Below are 16,083 nucleotides of genomic sequence, written 5' to 3' on the forward strand. Positions count from 1 at the left end.
ATATATATATATATATATACACATATATATATATATATATACACATACATATATGTTTATTTATTTTATAAATAATAAAATAAACTATTACTTCCTACTTGTACTACTATTCCTACTTTGCCGTTTTTCACTTATCACGGGTCTTCAGCGTATGGATCCTCCGTGATAAACGAGGAACTATTGTACCCTGGTGACAAGAAAATGATTCCCAGATGGGAGCCCCCAGGAAAGCAACAGAGAGAGGGACAGGTGATTGAGAACCTGAGATTATGTCAGAAGAAGTATTTCTACTTTTACTATTTCATTTTTATTTTCCAGAAAATTATGTTTGGCTTTAAGTTTGGTTGAAGCTCCACCAGAGCCCCACTAGAACCAGTCTAAGACCTCACTAAACATTCAATCAGCAGTAGGTACCATTGGGTGAGTTTTTGCTTTGTTTTTTTCTTTGAACAATAAAATGTCCTCTCTGACAACTCGTTCGGTCAAGCATGAGACAATTGATTTGATCATTTATGGGTAATTTCCCCCCCACTTTTAACATGAACCATCCAACATCACAATAATTATTTGACGTAAGCTGCACAGACTCTAGACATAAGCAGGTAGAACAGCTGAGATTTGAACCAGAGACCTTGTTGTTGTGGGGTGACATTACTGACAGCTGGAGCAGCACAGCTGATAAAATATTAATCACATTTTAAAAATAGTGTTCTTAAAGAAAGACTGTTTGTGTGATCTTAGCAGTTCACACAGAATTTCTTGTTAATGCAGAGTTTAAAAACCAGCAGATGGCTTAAAATATATTTAAAAATGACTTTCTTGTCAATATTATTGTTTTAGCACATAGACATCAAACCTAACTGTGTCACAAGTTAACTGAACTGAGTTGAAGACAACACACAATTTTAGAATCTGAAATTATTTGTTTCAATCGGAGTAAATAAAGTAAATATTATTTAGGTCATTATCTTTGACAAAACCTGCTCAGTGGTGCCCTAAAGGTTTAGCTGGAGAGAAGTTTAAACAGAAACCGACTTCAAATGACAAACTATCCCTTTACTTATTTACCTTCTATGCTACTTAGCTAAGAAACTCAGAAACTGGTCTTCGGAGTATCATGTAAATTAAAAAAAAAAATCTGCATATGTTAACTTGTCTTCCAAACATAAAGGGAAAAAAACTTTCAAATGGTTGGCATAAACCTAAAATGACTTGCAGGTTAAAGTCAAAATCAGCAATAAAAACCAAGATAAATTAAGGAGATCAAGCCTGAGTCATGTGACTTCTTAAACAGAGCTCTGTGTCTCAGACAGCAGCCAGAAATGTTTTCTCCAAAATTATGTTAACATGCTTAGTTTTTCTTATCCAAGGCGTGCGCAACAGACAACAGGATTTATCACGTTTCTGCTGCCATGGTAACCGTTCAAGTTCATTCATAACAGCAATGGTCCTTCTTGTGTGTACGTGTGCATATTATGTTGTCAAAAATAACGGGGTAATAAACGTTCACAGTAAACAATTTAGACTTTACAAACCACGTTCTGAGTATGTTGGAAAAACAGCCATAAGATTTGATCCTTTTAGCATCAATAACGTTAATTCAATGTCAGAATACGTTTCTTCCAAGAGGTGAAAAGACATATTATCTAATAAGCCTGATGAATGTTGCAGCACGCAAGTCCTAAAAAAGAAGGCGACATAATTTAAAGCAAAATTTAATCTGTGCAATTGTTTTCTAAGGTACAATCAATGCTGCTGCTTAGAAACATCAAACAGCACAACCCTGATCCTTCTGGTGTGTTTGCAGATGTTTGCAGGTTACCTTTTTCAAACGGCCAGAGCCAGCAGGGTCTGATGGCCACTTATGGCTCAATCTTGTGCTTTTATGCAAATTACACAGTGGAGCTGGAAATACCAGCCTGGACCCACAAATAGCCACCTGAACAAGCACTTGGGAACTGCATGCTTTTGCAAAAAGACATTATCAGGACAGAGACAAACAACAACGAGGACAAAAAGAACAAATATGGGGATAAATTACTGCCTTTATTCAGTCCTGTCCTTCAGTTTTAAAAACAGTTTCTTGTTTTGTGTCAGAGTTTGCAGTCCATATACTGAAACACAGCACTGCCTGCACTCTTTACCTTTCACTTCTGAACAATATACTCATTCATTCAACCTTTATTTATACAGGTTAGTCTCATTGAGTTACAAGGACTCATTTACAAGAGAGACCTGTTTTAAACAAAGGACACAGATGAGGTACAGGCAATAGACAATTATATACTAAAAGCATTTAAGATGAAAAGTAAATAAAATAAATTATATAAAAAATGCAACAAAAGGCCTTTTTGCCAAGTTCAGTCTGCACTGAGGGGACATTGCGTGTAATAATGTCCTGAGAGTGCACTCACGAAGTGACATGGAGGAGATGTATGAAGGCAACAGACCAGTAAGTGGTTTAAAGATGAAAATGTACCAGTGTGAGAATCTGCATGAAGTTAATGATGTTCATTTAACCAGTGAATACAGGGTGCAATGATGGGTATGATAGTTACAGCCATTTATGAATCTTAGTGCACCATGATAGGCAGCATCCAACATCTGCAGGGTGCTTGTAGGAGCGTTCATGTAAATAATGTCACCATAGTCAATGGAGGGAAGGAAATTCACAGTTACAAGGCATTTCGGCCCCATTTCCTAGCATTCAGAGTTAGACAGGATCTATTTCTAAAAAAGAAACACAATTTTATTTTCAATTCCTTCACTAAAATTTTGACAAGAGGCTTAAAAGAGTGACGCGAATCGACCAAGATACCCAAGTATTTGTAAGAATCATCAAACTCATAGGAACACCATTCATAGATAAGATAGAAGGAAGAACTGTTGGGACCAACTTCCTTTTTGAAAACATCTCTTTGGTTTAGTCAGCGTTTAGAACAAGTTTGAGATGGAACAAATCAGAATGGATGATGTCGAATGCAGACTGTAAAAGCTGGAAAACCTTAACAACTGTTCTAGCTCAATAATATACAACTGTGTCATCGACAGAGAAATGTAAGGATGCATTAGGAATAATCTGATCTACATTACTTGTGTAGATTTTGAAGAGGGTAGGTCCTAAGACTGAGCCTTGTGGTACACCATTGTTGATAGTAAGATAGCTGGAAGAAGTACCATTATATTGAACACAACTACCTCAGATCTAAGAGATAATTAGAAAACCAACCAATAGTGTGGTCTGAGAAACCAATTTCTGAGAGCTTATGACATAAGATGTCATGGTCCACAGTATCAAAAGCTTTAGACAGGTCTAAGTAAAGTGCAGCACAATAATCCTTAGCATCTAAAGCTGCAAAGACATAATTAAAAACCTTCAATGAAGCAGTCGTTGTGTTGAGTTATTTCTTGAAACCAGATTGATGGGAAGATAAGATGTTCAAAGAATCCAAATACAGTAAATACAGTAAAGAACTGAAAATCTAAATGCAGAGAAACATTTAGTGAAAGTTACGTTTTGTTTTCATGGTGACATTTTCGATGTTCTGTGACGCTGATTTCAAAATGAATAAAACAAATTTCTGGCTTGTTGGGGCTCAGCTGATGGAGAAGAAAACTGCAAAGCTCACGCTTCAGGCATTACTCGTCTCAGCTCGTTGTCACTTATCTCTGACATTTTTCTCTGTAGCACCACTAGAGGAACTAAACCTTGGAAACACACTTTTGCTTCTTTCTCTCGCTAAATTTTAATCAATTAAATCCACAGTGGGAAACAAAGGGGTTTAAATATATCTCTGACTTTTTCATTGTACACACCAAACACCATTTTACTCAAAAGCTGAATCCATTGCATGTTGATTGACAGCTCCTGGCATTACTTTCAGAAAAGTGACGACTTGCTAGAATTTCCTGCTTTGCTACTGATTTCGTACAAGATTAAAAGTCTTAGTAACTAATAACTGGGTGAACAATCAATGTTTTTTTAATTAATGTGTCTAGTTATAGCTCCTAATCTTGCCATCGTTATATAAAATGTGTTTAGCTCAGGCATACACTCATAGCTTAGAATGCACACAAACAACTGAAAACGTGTTCAGACACATGGAACCAAAAACTGTAAATGGTGCAAAAACATCAGAGAGCACAAACTGGAGTTTAAAATCACAGCATTCACAGCTTAAATGTCTGTGGTCCATTTTTCAATTGTTTATACAACATCGGCGCATCAAAAAACACTCGTTTGGTTCAATTAAAAAAAGAAAAATGTGGGGGATAAGAAAAAATACTAATTTCTTTCAGTGGAACACATAAAAATGAAACAAGTCATGGTTTAGTTTGTTGTTAGAAACACTACAACTATACTGGCAGTGTCCTCATGACAAAAAGCATCCAGAGCATTGTAAAAAATAAAACTTTTATATTTATATGACATAGAAAGCATGACAATCATCAACATAACTTACAAATAGTTTGGCTAAAGACCGGATGTGAATGGTGGTAAATGACATTAGTGAGGGTTTAGCTGAGTAGGTTGTGAAAAGTCTGTAAAAGAAAGATCTCAAATGGCTCATTTAAATAATTTTAAGTGGGGTTCTGCCGATAGGTTATGATTAATTAATATCTTACTTGCTGTAGAAACCTCTTTCAATAATTAAGTTTGGATTAATAAAGCTTGAATCTGATCAGATTGATGAGCTAAGGCTTAGATAAAATTGAATTACTGCCGTCTTAAAATACTCAAAAACTTCATTATGGTTCAAGTGAAAGCTGTTTTTGAAACTTACAATTGCAGATAGTTTTGGATTACACAGCTTTTCCATTAGAAAAACCATGATATTCCTGCAGGAGGAGCCCCAAGCTATACAGGAAGAGCTTTAGCTAGCTGCTGTTGCTGCAGCTAATTGTCCTGGCAAACGAATAACCATAGACTTCTTTGGAAATAACTTTGTAATATGAAACCGATGGCATATGAAGGATTATTACAAATTAAAGTTTGCATTAACAGTTGTGATAAAAAAAAAAGATTAGACCTGTTTGAAGAGGGCAGCAATTGGTGGTACTTTGATAGCAGTTAGCTCCTTTCCATAGAATCCCATTTCAAAAGATCTGAGTTATCCCCTTAAGTTCATCTTCTTTTCAGGATATGTATTCCTGCCCTGATTGGTTGAATGGAGACGGTTATTTAACAGATATTTGAAAACTTTTACTTTTAGACTAAATTTAATATTATTATAGCCCAGATGTCTAAGGAAAGGTCAGACATGGTTTAGACATCTGAATTCAGAAGTCACTCACTGATTCAAACTGTCCTCTTGAATAGCTGTATGGAAATCAGAATAGTGTAACTTGGTGATGATAACCAATAAATTGTGCACTTTAAACTAAATGTATAATATTTGTGCTTGGCACCAGAAGTGTGTATTGTGCCCTGACAGATTGAACTGCAGCTTTAACTCAAAGGCACAAACGATGAAGCAGAGAGAAGCATTCGAAGAGGACGGTAACTCAAGGAAAAATATGCAAGGGTACAAGAGCAGACTTGGTGTGAAAGGAGGCAAAGATAAAAGGTTATAAAAAAAGAGGGCCAAGTTTTTTTGAACGGAAATGCAAATGAGTGTTAAAGTACATGAGAAAGGTGAGAAGTTGAATGCTGTGTAACCAGGGAGTAGAGATGTCTGGAAGAAAGGATGTGAAACTCAACAACAAAATTGAATTGAAGCCCAGAGGAGGGAGAGGGAGACAAATCTAATCTGTCAGAGAAGCAGGAGGCAAAAGAAAAGGAAAGAAAACCAGAGAAGCATATTTATGTGGTAAACAATAAAAGTACTGTGAGCTAAAAGATGCGAGGAAGAAGAGACAGGAAAGAGATGGGTAAAAGAGTGAGAGAGGGTGGCAAAGTTGGCAGCAAAACCAGACAACATTATTCTGACCTCAAGAGGATCTGCTGCCCAAATGTACTACACATGCATGTGGTTTGAGAGTAATATCCTGTTACACACTGGTCAAAATGCTCTGACAGGAAAAGTCGAATCTAAGATGAGATTGTTATTGAACAATGCCTTTCATTTTGCATGGCATTGCTAATAATGTGGGTGCTTTGGTGTTCGAGCTGCCCAACAATGAAAACCAGCCACCAACATGCACATTTATGCTGTCCATGGATATAAGCAAACAAGTGTGGTGACTGCAGACAGGGGCTGAGAGTAATACGGTGTTTGATTAGTAGTCTAGACTTGTGAGTCCAAAACAGTTTTAAAACTCAAAAGTGTGATAAAATAAACCTATGGCCACTGCCAAGAACCAGCTGCATGTTTATCAGCTGACTTCACCGTTTTAATGGTTGTAATTATGAAAGTGCTCATGAGAAACAATAAAGTTAATAAGCTTTGAAATAGTTATTTAGTGCCATTTTGAATTTCAAAGAGCAACAGAAGTGTTTTGATAAAATTAAACGTGCAACACCATTGAAAGCAGTGTACAGTAGTCCCTCGATACTTCACGGTTCGACTTCAGCGGACTCAATCTTTCGCAACTTTTCAACGCAAGATTGTACACATTGTGTCCTGGTGGCCTGGCCCTCTAAGTGATCGCAGAGGGGCCCCCTCCTTTCTCTTTCTGAGGCTGACTGCCATAGCAGAGCAGAGAAACACAACAGGCAGGTGCACAACCTGTGACAGACAGCCTCAGAAAGAGAAAGGAGGGGGTGGGGTTGTCTTTCCCCATTGTTGCTGTGGGAGCTTCAGTGAGGCAGATACCAGAGTGAGTGGTATGGATTGTTTATTTAAAATAATGAAGCACGACCTGAACTGAGCCTCAACCCAAACCAAGCCGGGAAATGTCCGGGTGCTCCCTATGGCCAGTCCGCTCCCGATGGCCAGTCCGCTCCCGATGGCCAGTCCGTCCCCGGGCGCTGATTGGCTCAGTAATCATAGTCTGCTCTCTTTTGCTGTGCTCTTTGAGCATTTAGAGAGTTTAGAACATTGTTAAGAACATTGCAAGAGTGTGGGAAGGGTTTATAAAGTCTTAAAATACAGCTGGAAAACCAATTAACACTAATTAGGTCAATTGACAACATGATTGGGTATAAAAAGAGCTGCTCAGAGTGTCAGTGTCTCTCAGAAGCCAAGATGGTAAGAGGATCACCAATTCCACCATTGTTACGCAGAAAGATGGTGCAGCAATACCAGAATGGTGTTACCCAACGTAAAATAGCAAAGACTTTTAAGTTATCATCATCAACCGTGCATAACATCATCAAAAGATTCAGAGAATCTGGAACAATCGCTGTGCGTAAGGGTCAAGGCCGTAAAACTCTACTGGATGCTCATGATCTCCGGGCCCTTAAACGCCCTTAAAATTTCAGCTTTTTTTCAGATAATTTCCACTTTTTTGTGCTCATTTCTGCTTCTTTCAGCCTAATTGGGCAAACATGTTCTTTCTGCTTTCTTCTGCTAATTAAAGCTTTTTCTAACGTTTCAGCTACCTTTTTAGCATTTTCTTTAGTAAATTTCAGCTGCTTTCAGATAAATTTGAGTTTTTCATGTTAATTTCTGCTAGTTTCAGCTGAATTAACGTATTTATGCTCATTTCAGCTTGTTATGCTCTTTCAGCTACTATAGTTAGCTCTTTTGGTGCTAATTTTCAGTTTTGCAGCTAATTCCACATTCTTTAGCTCATTTCAGTTCTTTCCACTTCCTTCTGGTAGTTTAAGCTTCTTTTTGCCTTTTCATTTATTTTCCACCCTTTTTTTGTTGTTGCTAATTTCAGCTTTTATAGCTAATTTCCTTATTGTGCCTATTTCTATTTATTTAAACCTAATTCAGCAAATGTGTTCTTTCTGCTTTCTTCCGCTAACTTGTGCTTGTTGAATTTCAGCCATTTCAACTACATTTCAGATTTTGTTTTAGATAATTTCAGCTATTTTTCAGCAAGTTCTTCTGTAATAAACATTCACACTGCATTCTTACAGGAAATGTAATTTCTCTAGTTTAAGTTGTTATTGTATACAGTACAACATATCTGTCTTTGTAACCAAAATGTCCCCATTTTCAAAATCACTGCAGTTTTAAGGGAAACATTTCAGTCAAAATGAAAAGATATAACAACCATCAGAAACAACTCAAGCTGGAGCTGTAAACAAGAATTATCCAGTCCAGCTGTCATCTGCTGCCGTGTAAAAAAACGCTCACATTTTATCACTTTCCTCACTCTGGCTATTATCAAAAGTGATTTGGTGTTAAATCCTAGCACCACCTCCCCCAGCCTGCCGGGATTCCCACCTCTGCTTTGGCAGCGTCCTCCCCAAACTCCTACCTTTATTTAATCAAAAGGATTTATTTCTCAGGTAGATTAACAAAAGACCATTTTATATCCCGGTGTCGGCTCAGCGTTGTCTCAATCTCCTGTCCGTATTAGCGTGCCTGTCACGTGCAACAGCCACAGCGTGTGGCGTGGGTGGATGACTGTGTTAAAGTGACATCAAACTTCCCGAGCGGAAACAAAAGCTCTCATATCAATGAATGTTTAACCATATGCTCATAAATCCACATGCACGCACGGTTATTATGATGACTCCTGATACTCAGGAGCTGCCTCCGACAGACTGATTATCAGCTTTTCAGTCTTGGAGTCTGACAGTGAATGGGAAATCACCATAAATATTGATCTGCAGATAGAGCTCAGACTTTATAAGAGAACGTATCAGAACCTCCATCGCAGACACGCTGGATCTTTAATAACATTTCCAGCAATATCCCAAGCTGTAGAGATGCATCGAACAGGGGAAACGGGGCATTGAACTGTAAAGATGGGTGCCGTGGTTTACCTGGTGAGAGTAAAATCTGCTGCTGGGCCAATCATTGAATTTACAAAGCTCCCATAATGGAACATAAATAGTCAAAGTGCATCAATTGCAAATGGTTACAGATGAGAACCTCGGCTAAATGACCGTGGCACCATTGTATTAGAGAAATGACGAGGAGCAAAATACATATAATGAAGCATGAATGCCACTCTGATGGATCCTTTCAGCCTTACAAGAGGTGGAGGCCGTGTGTGTGACATGTGTGTGATATTGAGTGACAGTTTTATGATTGGCTCAATGCGTATTCAACATTCATTGTGCATCTATTAGCTGCCAAGCCATGCACATGGCTTTGTCAAAGACGCTCGTTAATGTCATTAATTGGTTGGAGTTGACACACACCTGAGTCCCCGGATCTATCTCATTAATCTGAGGGAAACCAACACACTGCGTCCTGTCTGGATGGAACTTACAGAACGTAAACACTGGATGTACACCTGAAGTTATTTAACTTTTAAAGTTCGCTTGATTCAAGATGGCTGCCACAGCAAAGTGACCGTTAAAGAATAATCACAGAAACGGCTACAATTTAGGTGATTTTACACAAATTGAGCTGAAATTTTGTGTAGTGGGAGCACAGTCATTCACAACACACGCGCAAGGTGCTACTTATTGATATTTGCCTCAAATTAGCATGAGCTGTTGTTGTAAACTCTGCTTGTTAGAAAAATATGTCCTGAACAAATGAAGACAAGTAGTGGACGATATGCACTTCTTCAAGAAAGGCTTGGTCTTTAATTTGTAATGTAAGTTACTCTGAAGCAAAACCAGCTAAGATATTTTGAGTTACAGAAGAACCACTGTTTGTTGTTGACACGTTTGCTCAGCATAAAAACTAGATACATGCTGGAGCCGTTTCCATCCATCATCACCACTTGTTCCAGAGTTGGGTCGTGGGGGCAGCAGCTTCAGCAGGGAAGCCCAGACATCTTTTTCCTCAGACTATGTCTCCAGCTCTTCTGCGAGGATTCCAAGGTGTTCCCAGACCCCGACTCTAAAGAGTCCAGCTACCCTGCAGAGAAAACTCACTTTGACCTTTTTATTCGCAATCTCGTTCGTACGGTCACTACTCAAGGTTTGTGACCATAGGTGGGGGTAGGAACATCGACTGGCCAGTGAGCTGACAGCTTCACCTCGCAACTGAGCTCCCTCTTCACTACAACGGACCGGCACAGAGTACACAATACTGCAGCAGCTGCACCGATCAGTCGATCTCACTCTCTATTCTTCCCTCACTTGTGAACACTGAGATACTTGAACTTCTCTACTTGAGGCAGCACCTCACTCCTAACCTGGAGAGGGTAATCCTCCCTTTTCTGACTGACGACACCAACTGGACCGCATCATTCGGCCTGTCACGATAACAAATTTTGCTGGGCGATTAATTGTCTCAGAAATTATTGCGATAAACAATAAAATTGTTTGAAATTTGACCATAATTAGTAATTATGGTCAAATTTAAGAAGAAATGTTGGTTAATTTTTGTGTGTAGTACCTATTTTGACCACTGGATGACAGTATAAGACTGTTTGAACCAAAGGATGGATAGTGAGGGAGCGAGCAGCATGTCTCTAAGAAAAATGGAAGGGAGGCCCATTGACGTGACATGGGCTGTCTCTCCTTCCTTGTTTTCGGTTCTCAAAATGATGGACGCTTTGTGTGGTTTGAGCTCTTTAGCATAGCATTTTTCACACAAAGCTTTTAATAAAAAAATCAATAAACAAGTTCTCAGCTTATTTTTGCAGAGAAAAACAAAGTTTTTACATGAAGGCACGGGTTTTAACCGTGAATTTTGGAGCTTTGACAAGACGGAGGTTTTTTCCCCCCCGAGGTCGGACTGTTAGCTTAGCTCATAGCTTAGCTACTCATCTTAGCTGCTTTTAACGATCCAAAAACACGATTTTGGACGGTTAAAATAGATTTTAAAGAGAAAGGGAGGGGTCAGTGAAGAGCACCGGAGCTGAGCCTTTAGTCATCCAGTGTCTTCAGTAGAAAGAGAGAAACACAAAGAAACGATAACGCCGATAAATGAAAATGAGGTCCATAATTTTCATTTATCATGCGATTAATTGATTTATTGTTTATTGTGACAGGCCTACGCATCATTCACAAATAGCGAAGACAGAATCCCGAGGCCACAGAGCCAGACTCCCTCCACCCTCTGGTTGCACCAGAAACCGTTTGTTCAACTAAATTTGACTTACTGTAGAGCTTCGTACATGAAGCCTGTTCTGGAGCCCTTTGGACCACACAATAAACAAAGGAGAATAAATGAAAAGCTTAAAGAAAAAGTTGAGTCAAAGTTGAGTTTACACGCAAAGCACATTTAAAAATGAACTTAGTGCTGTGTAAAAATATGAAATCAGTTGTTACTAAATCTGCACTATAAACCAACAACAAAAAATGAATATATAATACAAGCTTTTTTTAGAAGAAATGTGACAACATTGTGGTTAACATTGTCCTCGAGTGTGAATTAAAGCAAATCCTGAAGTTTTACAAAAACTAACATTATTTTTCCAATGCCTAAATCCATTTAAGCATTTAAAGCCCAAAACTGAAGCACAACAGATGGTTGCCTAAATCCACACAATAATTGCCTTTTTTCACAATCTCACTGTATTTCAGTACAATGGTAATAAAACTTATTCTGATTATTACAAGTCATGTTGCCAAATTTACTGCCCCAAATACTTGTTCAGCTAGAGAAAAATCCTATAAGTAGTGCATATATTTGAGATATACCCAGAGTTAGTAAAGCACAGACACTCTTACTGTGCCTGGCTTTGTTATTTATAGGAATTCATTCTTAAAGCTTAAATCTGTATTTAAATGAAAGCATGCCATTAATAGCAGACATCAAATGTGTTCAATCTTGCTCTTGTTGTGAATGGGATGCTGAGCAGAAGAACGCTGCAGGAAGTAAAGAGCGTGGTGGAGAGAAGATCTTTTGTTAGAGGAAGATGTTATCAGAGGGTCTATTCTACAAAGTTACATTATTCCTAATTTACTAAGGGGGGAGGAATCTAAAACATTAATTCTGATAAGGATGGTGATAAAACAGATGACTTTTCTGAACTTTGTTACAAAAGTGCCTTACGGAGGAATCAGATGAAACAGGAACGCCCTGAACATCACGCTCTGTGTAGACTCCCCCCCCCCCCCCCCAAGTCCTTCACATTTTATTTTTAATACTATGATTTTCTTTTTTAATCTTTGTATTTTAATTTTTGTAGCTTGGATTATCCTTCTCCTGTTATCCCCGCGAGGGAAGGAGAACACCAAACAGCTCTCCAAGCAGGTTTTCTGAAATAGCTGCTTTTTACAGATATCCAAAGTTTTCTTCAGTGCTGCACATTAATATATGATAAAGGGTCGCTACTTAAACTTTACTCTTTCACAAACTGGTAATTATGTTGGCTTTGCTACAGCTTTAATGCATACCACACTGGTTTAATTTGAAGCAGGCTCAATTTTGAAGAACTTCTAAACAAAAACACACAAAAATGACGTTGAACTCATTTAGAAATCCCTTCTCAAAGCTAGAACTGCTTATTATTCATTATTAGAGAAACACCAGACTTTTCAGCACTGTGGTCATCTCTAGCAGAGTGACAGCTCTGACAAACACTTCTTTACAAAATGACTGCTGTAATTAGAGAGAAAACAAACTGTATCCATTTCATTATTACCACTGATATACCATTAAAACAATGGCCACTTCGAAAACAGCTTTAGAACCTGGTTTGTTTTTAAGATCATGGATTTGTCTGGATCAAATAGATGTGTCAGTTGATAGTGCCAGATGTTGTCAGCGCCATGTTGTCTGAAAACTAAAATAATCTGAAGAGTTTTAGTCAAATGTTTAGGTCTTTTTTTTTAAATATATATACAGATGCTATACATCACTGCATGACAGCCTCTTAAGTGACCAGAGAGCTGTGCAGCTGAGTTTAGCAAGGTCTCTTTCTGAAAATCAAAAGTAAAAACAAAAAAAAAAAAACAGCTGTGCACAGAGATTGCAGAAATACATTTTGCATTCAACATTCAAGCAACAAGATTGCACGCTTTTGCAACTTGTAAGGAAACTGAGAACATCTGCAAACGTTTAGAGACATTTTGGAGACTTGCTCGCCAACGCTGCAGCAACTGTGTGCTACTAACAAAGTCCATGCTCAATAATCCAAGTACACAATCCAACAATGCTACTAAGATAGTTTATTTAGGTGTTTGTGTGTGTGTGTGTGGTTGGTTATCCTTAATGGTGCATTGCCACTGTCTCAATTCCCATTGGTCCTACACCACAAAGCACCAGTTAAGGGCATGCCCACAGCTGGTACCCAGTCCCATTCAGCCCAGTTTATGGGACCAACTTGTTCGTGGTTCCAAGCGAACTGCTCAGATGTGTTTTTTTTTTCTTCTCTCAATGGCTCTGTAACGAGGCGCACACATTTCTTCCCTCTCCCTGTTCTCCTCCTGCTTTGTTGCTCTCTGTCTGTGTATCAGAGCAGCTCCTATTTTTACACATCTTCCGAAATGAAAACTACTGTTCTGGACCTGACCAACTGGACTTTCGATGCAAATGACAAAATCTTTTCAACAAAGCGACAGGGTCCTGGAGAACCCTCATCTGTTCAGATGAGATGCTTGCAGCTGGATATATCTCTGGGGGTGATGTGTCTACCTCTGCTATTGATCGAAGACGCTGGAATTGCATATAATTGGAGTTATGATAACAGGTTTCTTGTTTTTGGAATAGTCTGGATCCTGGTTTATCAACGTACAAAGAAGACGGACGCAGCTAATTTGACCCTCATCAGGCTGCTACATATGTAAAGGTTTGGTTTGTGCTTTGAGGACTCAAAATCAGCTGATTTTTGAGTGAAACCGTAAGTTGGAAGTGATTTGAATCACAGGCCACCTGTGGCTTTGGGACTCGTCAGCATGAAAACAACCTTGAAGAGGCTCATAAGCATGGACCAATAGAATGCACCCTAATCTGGCCATTTCAGACCTTGGAAGTATCAGTACAGACTCAAAGCCTGACAAGCAAAAAAATAGTCTGCCTGAATAAATCAACAATTGTGGATTATCTGAATGTGACTCCCCGATTGGCCTCGAAATAGGCCGACTTATCAATTTCTCCTGGGAAATGTGGAAACTAAGGAAAGCTTCGTCTATCGCAACTGTGCCGCCTGACCATAATCTTATCAGGACAATGGACTATCTGTTAGTGCTTTATGGACCGCTTTGTCGTCAAACGCATATGTAACGTGTTCATAAATGTGCTGCTGGCAGAGTTTTTGATGTTTTAAATCGTGTTCCGTTAGGACAAGGTGTGAAGAGATCTTTTTTGTAATGCCACACTACCTCTCCTCATGGCTTTGTCCCTTTTTCTATCTAAAAAATATATTCTGTAAAGAATAAGAAGGCCGCGCTTATAGCAGCAGCTACGTGCACTCCGCCCGTCTTTCAGATTACTGTACGGACATATTCTAGTATCTCGGTGCAATGATTAAACAAAGCTTATTCTGATTCTGATGTGACGATTTTGACATAAGCAGATAGCAGCTGTTGATTGTCCAGCGAAGTTACGTCACTGAATGAGACCCCCCCACCCCCACCCCACCCCCCAGCAAAACTGCAAACTACATCTGAACCTCCATTACCTCTCTGATCATGTTGACGGACAACGCCATAAGAAATGAGTGTCTTTACAGAGAGATAGAGATAATGTCACATCTGGACTTATAAGCAGTGTCGAGATAAGCTAAAGAAATTGAAGTCCAATTATAAGGCGATTAAGGACCAAAACGGATGGAGTGGCTCAAGACAATGACCTGTTGCGATACCGCCCACTTCGCATTGACGATCCCATCCACAGAGCGGGAAAACTAGTCCCAGTGGAAAATCATCTCGAGCTGAGAAGAACCAATAAGACGAGAGCCGAGTTGAGTCGCACTTATCAATGGTGAAGTGGCTTACGTGACCCTGTGATGGACTGGGCAAGATGGAAAGGGTGTACCCTGGCTCTCTACCAGAGATGGACACGGAGATGTGACATTCACAAACGATTCAAATCTTTTGAATGACTCTTTAAAAAAAAAAAAAAAGAGGGCGATGGGACCCAAATCGCAGATAATTGGGAGATGTTAATTTTTTCCTTTCCTTTAGTTTTTTCTTCTCAGATGCAAACCCACACAGGCTCCTCGTTTACACTGAGACGAAGAAGAGCGGGCGATGTAGGCAGTAGTATGTCACTGTCTGTACGACGTGACTAATGGTTCAAAATTGAACGGCTCTTTGAAAGGAATAGATCCACAAGATCCAGCTCCCTTCAGAGACATAAATCCCATTTCTAGATAGAAATCAGCACCCTGCAACCCTGAGCAGAAGCAAGTGGCTAAAGAAAATGGATCGATAGATAGAAATTGAAGAAGAAACCTGAACTGAAATAAGTTAACCTGTTTTGGACTCTACAGTAACTCGAACAGTTTTTGGTAAATTGCTGTTGTTGAAACTGGGCTCAGACATTTGTTACTGGCTCACCAGCAGAACTCACTCTCATTCTGGCCCATTTGATTAAATACACTGATTTTGTATGTGCTGTATCTTAGCCGATGCATGCACACGTGATTTACCTGAACCTCTCGTGCGTGGTAGGCTATGATGAGTCCCAGCAGGATGACTGTGGACAGGCTGATCAGACACTTCAGTGCCAGGGAGTACATGGAGCTCTGCAGAGAGAAAACAAAGACAACAATAAAAAAACAGACACACAGTTAATGCATTTGCTACGGTCCTCAGTTTATAGTTAAATAAATAAATAAGTCACAGAATCATTTAAAAGTCCTAATTATCCTAATTTAATTATTAATCTGGTTTCTCCTGTCAGACGTCCATCATCCCCAAGGAACAATCCTATTAACATTTCAAAATCAAAGCTGAGGAGAAGTAGAATTGTAGTATTTGACCCATCAATATCTGTCTGGAGTCGAGCTTTAAATCCTCCTCTTGCCTACTTTGATAGGCTTTATAATCAATGCACTGGGGAACTTCCAATCAATGCAGCTCACAGCACTTCAGCGGCTTCTTTTAACCTGCTCACCCCTCGCTTTAGGGCAACGGAAAACTTAACCACTGCCCCCCCCCCCCCCCCACACACACACACACACATTTGTGCTCTAGAATGCACACACTGGGTTTAGAGGAAGAAAATC

The 16,083-nt window shown here is 39.2% G+C and overlaps 1 protein-coding gene across 1 annotated transcript in view; it reads right to left on the reverse strand.

The window, feature by feature from the left end:
• kcnn3 (potassium intermediate/small conductance calcium-activated channel, subfamily N, member 3) overlaps positions 1-16,083 on the reverse strand; it is a 109,178-nt gene that overhangs the window by 54,567 nt on the left and 38,528 nt on the right. Inside the window, exon 2 of the mRNA XM_037676924.1 lies at positions 15,505-15,600. Within this exon, the coding sequence (XP_037532852.1) occupies positions 15,505-15,600 (96 nt within the window). The remainder of the gene's footprint in view (positions 1-15,504; positions 15,601-16,083) is intronic.

Source organism: Nematolebias whitei, chromosome 5 (assembly GCF_014905685.2).
Source record: "Nematolebias whitei isolate Nwh7 chromosome 5, NemWhi1, whole genome shotgun sequence".
Taxonomy (NCBI): Eukaryota; Metazoa; Chordata; class Actinopteri; order Cyprinodontiformes; family Rivulidae; genus Nematolebias; species Nematolebias whitei.